Here is a 10928-nt window from a genome sequence, read left to right on the forward strand (position 1 = left end):
GAATTAAATGCAGCCACTGAGCTATATTTAATTGGTGCCATATCCTGCAGCCAAGGAGCTGGGTCAATGGAGGTTTTTATCAGCCTGTGGAAGGGCTCAGCTCTTTATCAGGCAGTGCTTTCTGCTCCTGCAGTCCCAAGGAGCTGAACACAGGCATGTAGGTACTCAGAGCTTGGGGCTCTTTTCTCCTCTCAGAGGTTGGTGTTTCACCCTGTGCCTTGCTCTGAGCACCTGAGCTCCTTTATAAAACACTTCCTTGATGAAACAAGTCCTTTCCACCTTCTGCAAGAGCCAGGAGGGAAGCAGAGGCCTCAGAAACACCAAGGTTCAGAAAACTTCTCAGCAGCACTGAGCTTTTCACCAATTCCAGCGCGTTCCTGTGACACCGTGCGACCCAAACAGGGCTGTTTCTCTGCATGTTTTGATGAACTGAGATGCTCTTCCCCTGGGGCCTGAGTGCCCGGTGATTCCAGGCCTGCCATTATTTACTGTGACAGTGTGCCAGCTCCTGTGCCTTGGCCTGTCGCTGATCATCCCTCACCTTGTCACTGCCGCCATGGCGATTTCACGGCTGGCAGCTTCAATCACTGCGGATCTGCTGCTCCCTCCTCTCTGCCCTGTGGTGGCTTAGGAACAGCGGGAAGGGTTCCTTCCTGGCTGGAAGGGTTTGGAATGTGATGGAGAGGGGTGCAGGGTTGAGTTGGTGTTGTTGGTGTTCTTGGTGTGCAAGGCTGGCGATGCTTGTGGGTTGTGTCAGATTGTAAATCCTGGTGTGGTTTGGGTTTCAGGGACCTTGAAGATCATTCAGTTCCACCCCTGCCATGGGCAGGGACACCTTCCACTATCCCAGGTTGCTCCAAGTCCTGTCCAGCCAGGCCTTGGACAGATGGGGCAGCCACAGATTCTCTGGGAATTTCATCCCAGCCCCTCAGCACCCTCCCAGGGAAGAATTCCTTCCCAATATCCCATCCAACCCTTCCCTCTGGCAGTGGGCAGCCATTCCCCTTTATGCTGTGACTCCATGCCCTTATCCAAAATCCCTCTCCTGCTCTCTTGAAGTCCCATCAAGCACTGGAAGGTGCTGGAATTCTGCAGTTTATATTCACAGGGTGCAGATAACCAGCACTGGGAGCACTGGGGTGGGCCGGGTGGTTTAACAGTCACCTCACTGGCAGTCCAGGTGCCACGTTAGGTGTCACCTGGTGTCACCTGGTGTCCTCTGTGCAGGAGCAGCAGCTGGCAGAGCTGGCAGAGGTGAGGCAGGTGCTGCAGGCTGACCTGGGCACCTCCATCCGCCGCATCGCAGACCTGCAGGTGGCCCTGGAGGGGCTGCGTGACAGTGATGACAGCGATGGTGACAGGTGAGGGACAGGGGGGTTGGGGGAAGCTGGGGGGGCTCAGCTGCTCTATGGTGGGCAATGCCAGGGTGGCTGTAGTTTAATGTCCTCCCTGTGTGTATGAGCCAAAAATTTGGTGTTAATGGAAGGTTTTGTGAAAAATGTCACCCTTGAAATCATCCTGTGTGGCCCAGCTTAGAGTGAGAAAAAAGGGTGGGAATAGCCCAATTTGAAGCACAGGTCGCTGGCAGAAATTTGTTGGTGCTCCAGTGCTGGGTTCACTGAGTGAAAATCCTGCTTTGATTATCTCCAGGAGCTGGAGGAGCCAGTGAAACTGGGTGGTTGGGTAGAGGGTTTTACTAGGAAAAAAAGGAGGAAAAAATCCCGGTGTGTTTTTCAGGTGTTATTTCTAAAGCCCTTCAATTTTCCCCTCTGCCAGGCAGCTAAAGGGGCGTCATGACAAATGGAGACAAAACAGATAAATGAGTTTAAAAAAAATAAAAAAAAAGAGAGGTATGCTTGTCACCATTCTCTCTGTGTGGTGATTAAACCAGAGAAGGATGAGATAGAAACCCAGTGGGGTACCCAGAGTCACAGCAGCTCTGTCACTGCAGCCAGGGTGGGGTTTTCCTGTCCCCCAAGGGCTACAGGGCACTTGGAAAAGCTTGATGAAATAGTGAATGGCAGCAGCAATGGCACAAGGACTGCCTGGAAAGGTGTTTTCTGGTGCCACAAACCAGCCAGAGCAAAGCCCACCAGCTGGTGGAGGTGTGAGGAACCCCCACTCTGTGCCCTCTGTCACCACCACAGTGACCCAGGGCCCCTCTCCAGTGTCCTCCTGCTGCACCTGCAGAGCTGACAGGTCCCTCCTGTCCCCTCAGGGATGCCTGCTCCACTGTTGGCTCCGTGCTCAGCCTGGAGCCCGCAGAGAGCGTCAAGTCCTGGCCGAGTTCCTCCACAGGCTGGACATCCCTGGCGAGCACCAGCATGGCCGGGAGCATCTCAGCACTGTCCGTCGGCAACCGCAGCACCCAGAGCCTGAAGTAAGTGACCCCCAGCCCATCCTGGGTGTGTTTTGGGGTGCTGAGATGTGAGAGCTTCCTTTGGGGTCCCTCAGGATGCAGTGCAGAACAGAGACCTGTGGTGTTTTAAGGTCAAAACATCAAATCGAGGAAGGCAGTGACTGCCATGCCAGGATCAGTGAAACACCAGATGAAAGTCACTACATCAAAAACATGCTTCAAGCAGGGAAATATCCCTTGATGTATTCTCTGGAGATAATTTAAAGAGGCAAGGCAGCCTATTTGAGGATTTGAATGCCATATGCTCGCTGCTCGCTGCTGAGGGAGAGGGATGCGTTTCTGCTGTTCTAATATCAAATATGTTAATTTTTGATGGTGATGCTGACAGGCTGGGAGAGAGCTGGAGCGGGGTCTGAGCAGTTGGACAGCCCAAATGTCCCTGCTTGGCTCTGTGGGTGCCCAGCCTCAATTGGTGCCCATCAGAGGGACCCCCCAGTCAGGTGAAAAACCCCAGTTCTGGATCACAGAGAAACTGGTTCTTTGTGTTTCATGTGTGAAGCAATCACATGGATTGAGTTTGGGAAAGCCCTATAAATCAGGATCTGGGGCTGCATTGTGGAGGGAGGTGGTGGGGACTGGGGAGGACGTCAGATCCCCTTGGGGAGGACGGAGATGGAGCAGGGATGGAGCTTTGAGTCCTGGGGCAGGGAGCAGAGTGGGGCTGGAGTGGTTTCAGAGAGCATCATCCCACTGTAGGGAAGGTGGAAAAGGTGCCAACCATCCAAACTCAGGGTGGGCAGGGCTGGCAGTGCCCCTGCTTGCAGCCCCTGTGACCTGAGGCCTCCTCACCCTGCTGCTTTCCCAGGCATGGTGTCTCAGGACATACATCACTCTTTTTCCATTTTTTCTCCCTGTAACCAGGGCAGGTGCCAGGTGGAGACTGTGCACAGCTCGCTGCAGCTCCCAGCTGCTCTGTACACTTGTTCAGGTGTGCAGGTAGATGCTCCAAGGCGATGGAATTTGTCAGGATTGTGGAGCACAGCTTCACTGCAGATATTAGTATTAATCTCCCTGCTCCGATTCTGGCGAGATCTGTCCCCACGGTCTCCACCTGCCTTGTACAGGAGAATCACTGTTGTCAGAACTGATGTTCTGAAGAGCAGTTCCCTGGCAGAAAACACCCTGGGTGAGCTGGAGCAGTCTGGGGAGGTACAAGGCAGAGTTTAAGAGCACTCAGGCAAGGCGGAGACCTGTGGGGAGATCACAGAATCCTGGAATGATTTGGGTTGGAAAAGACCCTAAAGATCATCTTATTCCAATTCTCTGACATGGGCAAGGACACCTTCCACAGACCAGTGAGGGGTTGGAGCCTTGAGGGCAGTTGGCTGAGCTCACTAGAACCCTGCACAATAAATAAGGTCCTTCCTCAGTGCTGCTGAGGAGACTTTTGTCCAAATGACCCAGCTCTGATGATTAATGAAAGGCAGAAAAGCAGGCATTGTGGTTAATACCTTATTTCTGAGTTGAAACACCTTGGATTTATAGTAAAAGATATGCAGGCTTTTAGATTGGACATCAGGAGGAATTTCCTCATGGAAAGGGTGGTCAGGCATTGGAAGGAGCTGTCCAGGGAGGTTTGGAAAAGCATCCCATCCCTGGAGGTGTCCAAGGAGTGGCTGGAGGTGGCACTCAGTGCTCTGGGCTGGTGACAATTGAACTCGATGATCTTGGAGGGTTTTTCCAACCTCTGGGATTCTGAAATTTGCTGCCTACCCATGGCCCTTGTAAAAATGCAAATTGTCCCAAGGCCTGGCCACAGGGTGGCCATCACCCTCCATCCTGGGGCTTGTGAAGGGGCAAATTGCAAATGCTGGTGTGGGAGCTGCGTCTGGCTGCAGCTCATCTAAGATGGAAATAGAGCGAGGAGGGGATGAAATGCAAACAAACAGGAGACGAGACTGGAGGTAATAAAAATGAGATCAGGGAAACGAGCTCTTCCTTATTAAGATTCCTTTGTCTTGCACAAGCACCCAGTAATGAAAAACGAGTCTTGCCCGTGTTGGCTGCTCAGCACCACATCTGGGGTGTTTGCTGAACAAACAGCTGCCAAGAGCCAGAAGAGAGCGAGGAGCTCTTATCACCCGGCTGCTTACAGGAGGGAGAGCTTTGATTAACGTTTCCTTTAATTCTCTGCTATTTAAATGCCTGTACAAAATGCTGGCCAGAAGAGCTAAGCCTCCATAAATATGCCACAGTGCAGGGTTGGAATAAATGTAATTTTTTTTTTATTAAGAAGCCAATTAAAAATTTTATGTATTTATTTTGCCCCTTTCCAGGGAGGTCAGGGTCATGACTTGATGGGGGTTTATCCAGAGGTGCAGTTAGGGAGTGGATCCACAGCCAAGGATCTGCCTCTCCATCCTGCATCCCGCAGGATTTTGGCATCCCCAGCCCTGGCATCACCCTGGGATCACCCTGACAGCAATTCCCCTCACAAAACCAGGAGCCCTGGTCCCAAGGCTGCTGGGGATCCGACACGTTTATTTTTAACCACGATTGTGTCAAAAGCAAATCATTACGTGGGAAACCGGGAGCTCTTGTGTAGATGACGGTGTGACAAGAAAATCCTCTTCTGACAGAAATGAGGCCAATGTCTCTTCCCTCCCTGAAATGGAGCTGTCTTGCCTTTATTTATGAGCTCTCAGGAAAAGCATCTCAGCCACACTTTCGGCCCTGGTCGTGTGTTGCAAAGCATGTGTGGATTTTATTGTATAAATGATTTCAACTAGTATAATTGTAATCACGCTAATTGCTATGTAATCTGCACTAATTATTGTTGTATGTCATTTGCTTTGGTGTGAATGGCAGATTGCAGAGCTCCGTTGGCTTCCAGGCACCTCCTGGGCTCAGCATCAGGCCCTGCTTTTGCCTTTTGCTGGGAAAATCATCTTCCCTGAGGATGATGGAGGAGCAGGGCTCTGCTCAGGGCTGGAGGAGGCTCATGGTCATTCCTCCTGCAGCTTCACCTTCCTTTGGGGCTGCCTGTGGTCATTCTGAGCTCTGGGAATTCTTGCTGGCGCATCAGCCATTTGCCAGGGATTTAGGGATGAGCAGGATGCAGGATGGGGTGTGACCAACTGGCTCTTGTGTCCTGCCTTGTGAGGAGGATGAGGAAAGCTAGCCATGATTTTGGGGCAGGGTTTTGGGGAATAGCCATAAGGGAACAGTCAAAGAAACAAATCATGGAATGGTTGGGGTGGGAAGGAACCTTCAAAACCATCCAGTGCCACCCCTGCCATGGGCAGGGGCACCTTCCACTAGCCCAGGGTGCTCCAAGTCCTGTCAAACCTGGCCTTGGGCACTTCCAGGGATGTGGCAGTCACAGCCCTGGGCAACCCCTGCCAGGGCCTCTCCACCCTCCCAGGTAAAAATTCCTTCCCAATATCTCATCTAACCCTGTCCTCTGGTAGATTAATTAGTGCAGAAAATGGGGGCTGTTGGGAGAGACAAGGAAGGATGGGGAAGTCTTGGCCTTTGGCTCTTCTGCTGGAAACCAGGGCATGGAGAGTGTGAGGATTGGATTCCAGGATTCCAGGGCTGTGTGGCTCTTGCCAGCCATGGAAGGTGGGACAATCCCACCTTTGCAGCTTTCATTCCACTGCAGACTCCAAAGATTTTCATAAAAGCAATACTTGTCCGTCATGCTGAACTGAACAATAAATACAGCATGTTCAGTCCTCGTTCACAGCCCATTAGTGGTTCTCACCTCTCCACTCACTTTTATCTCAGCCTTAAAATCCAAATAAAAACACTGACGCCGGTGTTTAATTTATAAAAGCCATTCATGCAGCACGCGGGTTACAACGTTATTTGGGAACGTGCAGAGTGAATGGAGCAATTTCTGTACAAATTCTCACCGAAGGATTACACCAGCTATTTAAATGAGATGCAATTTAGGATCCTAAAATCCAGCATTATTGAAATGTCTTAAACTATTAATCAGCTGCGGTGCTTCGGCAGAGTTGGCGTGAGATGGCCCTGAAGGGTGCAGTGATTCAGGGAGATGAAATCTCTGGTTAATTCCTTTTGTATTGAAAAATCAAATGATTTAGGCTGGTTTAATGAGCAGGGAAAGGTGGTGGATGCCAGGACTGGTGGGTACCAGGACTTGTGGACACGTCTGTGCCCAGGCTGTGCCAGTGGGGTCCAGGAAGCTGGAGCTGCTCCATTGCCCCTTCCCTTCTGCAGTCACACATTTCCCAGCTCTGGAGTTTGTCTTCAGCCCCATCTTGGCATGTAAATTATTTCACGGGTCAGCAGAGCCTGGTCCAAGCATCCCTCGTGGTGCCTGCATTCCCCGCTCCCACCCCATTCCCATGGCAACAGCAGCATTCCCAGGGCAAGAAGCTTCATTACTGCCATGAACAACTTGAGAACTTGAGTCCTGCTCCCTCCCAGAGATGGGTTTGTTATTTGGGTTTTGCTGCTTTGGTCTGCTCTGTTCCCTCTTTTTGCCCTCCACCTTTCTTTCCCAAATTCACATCCTCGCAGAATTCCCAGTCAGGCCGGTTCTGAGTTCTCTCAGCTGAGCAGGGATGTGGTACCTGGCAGTGGGGACACTGCCAGCAAGCAAATGGAGGTGTTTGGAGGGCTTGTAAAGTGTCCCATCAGGCCTTGGTGACACCAGTGACCCCAAACCTACTGGTGACTGCAATCCTTCCCACCTCTGTCCATCAGACAGGGACAGGCTGGGTGCTTGGCGTTAGCAGTGTGGATCCTCAGGGCTGAGCAGAGGTGGATCCCATGTGGTTCCTGCCCCAATCCTTGTCCAGGATGAGGTCCCACATGGCTGTCCCGCCTTTCTGTGCATCCCCTGCCCAGGTGTTTCAGGGCTCCTGAAGTTCAGAACTGTTTGAGCAGCAGCCTGGGTGAAACATGCCCAGCAATAACATTGAGATGCGTCGGGGGTGTGCTGCGAGCTGGTTTCATAAAATTTTAGTGAATAATCTTTGGCTTTGACAGAAATAAAATAAATCCTACATATTGCTGTAATCTGTCAAGAAAAAGGATATTTGGAGGTAAGTGTTGGCTTGGCAGGGCTGAAGCCGGTCACACCACACGCTCTGCATTGGGAATTACCCAGCCTGTCTGACCTGGGCTTCTTTAAGATAAAATCCCTGGGCATTGCCCAACTGCTGGCTGCAGCAGTGAGTTTATCCCGAGATTCCCATGCCAATGCTGAGCTTTTCTCTGCTCAGCCTTGTCCTTGCTGAATGACATCCAGGTCACTGGGAATCCCACAGTCTAAACTCACACCAATTTCTGTTGTCCAGGGTGAGCAGAGACACCAAGGACCCTGCTCCGAGCCGGCCGCTGTCCTCCCGGAGTGCTGCTGTGGATCCGGGGAGGACAGTCAGTCCTCTGCTGGGGGCTAGAAGATATGGAAAACCTCCGGCAGAAGAAGAGGAGCTGGAGAGCCCAAAAAAGCCCGCGGATAGGATAGGAGAGACCTCCCCATCGGTGCTGCGGCGGGGCAGCTCCCCGGCTCAGGACGGGAGGTTCCCCAGCGCGGTGTCGCCGCCGGTGCCCAGCAGGAGGAGGCTCTCGGTGGCATCGGTGGCATCGGGGCCGGTGCCCAGCTCGGCCGCTCTCTCCGAGTACGTGGAGGAGCTGCGGCGGCAGCGGGAGCCGGGGCTGCCGGCGCTGGGGGACACCTCTCCGCTCCCCATTTACCGCACCACCGGCGCCGCGGCCCTGCGGCGATGCAGGGCTGTGCCGGCGGCCGAGGAGCCCCCGGGGAGGCTGGAGGGAGATCCGGCAGGGGAAGGGGAGGGAGCAGGCGCCAGCCTCACCCGCTCCTCCAGCCTGCGGAGCATGGCCTCGGAGCCACCGGAGCCCCCGCGCTCCCCGGCGCTGAAAAGAGCAGCGAAATTCGGCTCCTACGACTCCCTCCTGCCAGCCCTCGACGGCTCCGGCCGCCGGCCGAGCTCCCCGGCTGCCGGGATGGAGGGGTTGGGTGTGCCGCGGCTGAGCTCCTGGAGGAGCTGCCTGGAGCCGTCGCTGGAGGATGTGGAGCTGGGGAAGGAGCCGGAGGGATTTCTGAGCTCCCTGTCGGGCGATGGGCTGGGTGAGGGGAAGGGGAGTGACCCCTTCAGCTGGCGAATACCCACCCTCAACTACGAGAGGAGAACCAAGGTTGACTTCGACGATTTCCTGCCGGCCATCCGCAAGTCCCGCTCCACCAGCAGCCTGGCCAAACCCCGCAGGGACAGGAGGGACGGCCACCGGCCCCTCACCGTGCGCTTCGAGGATGAGGCCATTGCGGGCACTCCGGAGCCCTCCGAGACCAAGGGCGCGGCAAAGTGCAGCCCGAACCCCCGGGAACAGCCTGGGGAGCTCTCTGACTCCTCGTCGTCCTCTGGCTCCCACCTCTCCTCGCGGAGTGCCGACAGCATCAAGCGCCGGCCGCAGCCCCCGAGAGGGGACGGCGAGGGGTCCAGCGGCAGAAGCAGCAGCCAGGGCAGCGCGATGAGCCGCCGTGCCGAGGCCGAAGGGAAGGAGGATGATGTCAGCAGCATCATGAAGAAATACCTGGGCAAAGATTAAGGTAACTGTGCTGAGCCGCTGGTGGCTGTGGGGACACGTTTGGGATGCTGGCCCTGAGCTGCTGGCCCTGAGCTGCTGCCTGTCCTCAGTGCCTGTGGTGATGCTGGGGAGTGTGTGGGGACAGGGTAACCCAGGACAGCAGGAGTTCCAGTGCTCCTCCTGGCATGTCAGAGCATCCCAGGGCTGCCATAGTGTCCCTCGGGGTGTGTGGCACTGGGACTGGGCCCTCCATACCTTTGCACTTTCAGAGCTGTGATGGGGAGTCAGTGGGGACACTGCTGGTGGAGGGACAGCCCCAGAACTGTCCACAGCACCAGCTCAGAATTCACTAGGGTTTCCTAAAATAGCATCCCTCAGCTCCCACCTCAGCACACATCCTCCCGAGACCTTCAAGTGCTCTCTCCTCAGGGGCCCAAGTTTCCCTTGGTGATTGGAAATCAGCTTGGGCTGGACACAGGGGGTTCCCTCTCTGGAGGACAGGGCTCCTGCCTGGCCCAGATATCCTTCCCCCAATCATCACCAGCCTCTGACACCCACTTGGGTGCCATGTCTGGATTGCAACTGACACTTGGAGAATTAGGATTTATTGCTGCAATCCAGGTTTGAAAGCAGAGTCCCTAATGAATGCGCCACAACTGTAATTAAGTGTTTAAAATAGATTAGAAAAACATTTTGTAAAACCATTGCCTTTAGAGTAACTTATTGGATGTCAAGCTGTGACCAAATTGACTAAGCCAACACACGAAGGGAGCGCGTGTTAATAAAACATTTCTTTCCAGGAAGCAAATTTGCATAATGCAACGTCCCACTTTCTGCAGGATTTGTTTCGATCAAGCACATCAGCCAGCCCTGACCTGCAGTGATGAGGAGCCACGTTGGGCACACGGCTTCCCTGCTCCTGGCAGATCCACCTCACGTGAGCAGAGACTGTAGATGGCTCCACAAAAGTCATGGGATGGTTCTACAAACTTTTTTGGTCTTGGACATACTGTGGTTTCCTTATGCTCCCACCCCATTCCCCAGCGCTGCAGCTTTGCTCAGGGCCAGCCGCGGGGACAAGGACTTTCCTGTTCTCCTGCAGTTGTTTGACTTGGGAGTTGGTGCTTTAATTAAAACCCAGCGGCTGCCACAGATGCTGAGGACATGCCATGGCTGGGGAAAGGCCATGCTGAGAGGAGCTGGAGGAACACCAAACCCCTCCTTTGTAATCCAGAGCTGCAGCCCGGCTGTCTCATCCCACATTGCACTGCTCAAAAATCACTGCTGAGCTTCGAGGATGCTCTTGGGTCTCAGTGAGGCACCCAGCAACAGCATAGCTCTGAAGATTTTATAGTTCCACAGGTATTTGAAGATGGATCCATGTGTGCTTCCATGGCTCCAGCCTGTGGGGGACACCTGGGCACATCCCAGTGGCATGCAAGGCACGTGGTGGGGGGGCAATGGGGGGGCTCTATTTAATGTCTGCTTGGTTTTTACACAATAAAATATTTGCTTCTTTGACACACAGGTCCCTTGTTATTCCTTTCCCCACAGTGGGAGCAGGTCCCTGGGAGCTGTGCAGTGCAGAGCCAAGCCCATCCTTCCACATGCACAAAATACTCTTTTCTCAGCCTCACCCTTCTTTCCTAGAAGAGATCCAAACTTATTCCTTGATCAGAAGTTTGGAGCAAAAAGATACAGCTCCATGCACAAACCTGTCCTTTCCATCAGGGATTTCCAAGCCATTTGCTTGAGTGGGAAACTTGCACCAATTTGCACAACCTCCTGGGACCCCCGGGGACAGCCACAGGGCAGTGGCAGCTTGAAAGGCCAATTGGACACTGTTCAGCATTTTGTTTTGCCTGTTGGATTCTTCACCTTCACTTTTAATTTAAAGCAAAGCCTTGCAGCAAGCAGCATTTTCCTTGTCAGCGATGGATGAGAAGCCCGGCGATGAGGGCTCACATCAGCACTTTGCTCGGCC

At 53.6% G+C, this 10928-nt stretch overlaps 1 protein-coding gene across 3 annotated transcripts in view; it reads left to right on the forward strand.

Annotated features, from left to right (window-relative positions):
- The window catches only part of MYO18B (myosin XVIIIB), a 51635-nt gene extending 41170 nt beyond the window's left edge, over window positions 1-10465 (forward strand). For 2 of the 3 annotated variants that reach the window (XM_085075688.1, XM_085075687.1), the window contains exons 40-43: window positions 1228-1361; window positions 2219-2380; window positions 7693-8966; window positions 9784-10465. In XM_085075688.1, coding sequence (XP_084931814.1) covers window positions 1228-1361; window positions 2219-2380; window positions 7693-8965 — 1569 coding nt within the window. In that variant the 3' untranslated portion in view covers window position 8966; window positions 9784-10465. Of the gene's footprint in view, window positions 1-1227; window positions 1362-2218; window positions 2381-7692; window positions 8967-9744 lie in introns of all 3 variants that reach the window. The other variant, XM_085075686.1, reaches the window with a different exon arrangement.
- Window positions 10466-10928: the final 463 nt, after the last annotated feature.

This window comes from Lichenostomus cassidix, chromosome 15 (genome assembly GCF_008360975.1).
Source record: "Lichenostomus cassidix isolate B80296 chromosome 15, HeHo_3.0, whole genome shotgun sequence".
Taxonomy (NCBI): Eukaryota; Metazoa; Chordata; class Aves; order Passeriformes; family Meliphagidae; genus Lichenostomus; species Lichenostomus cassidix.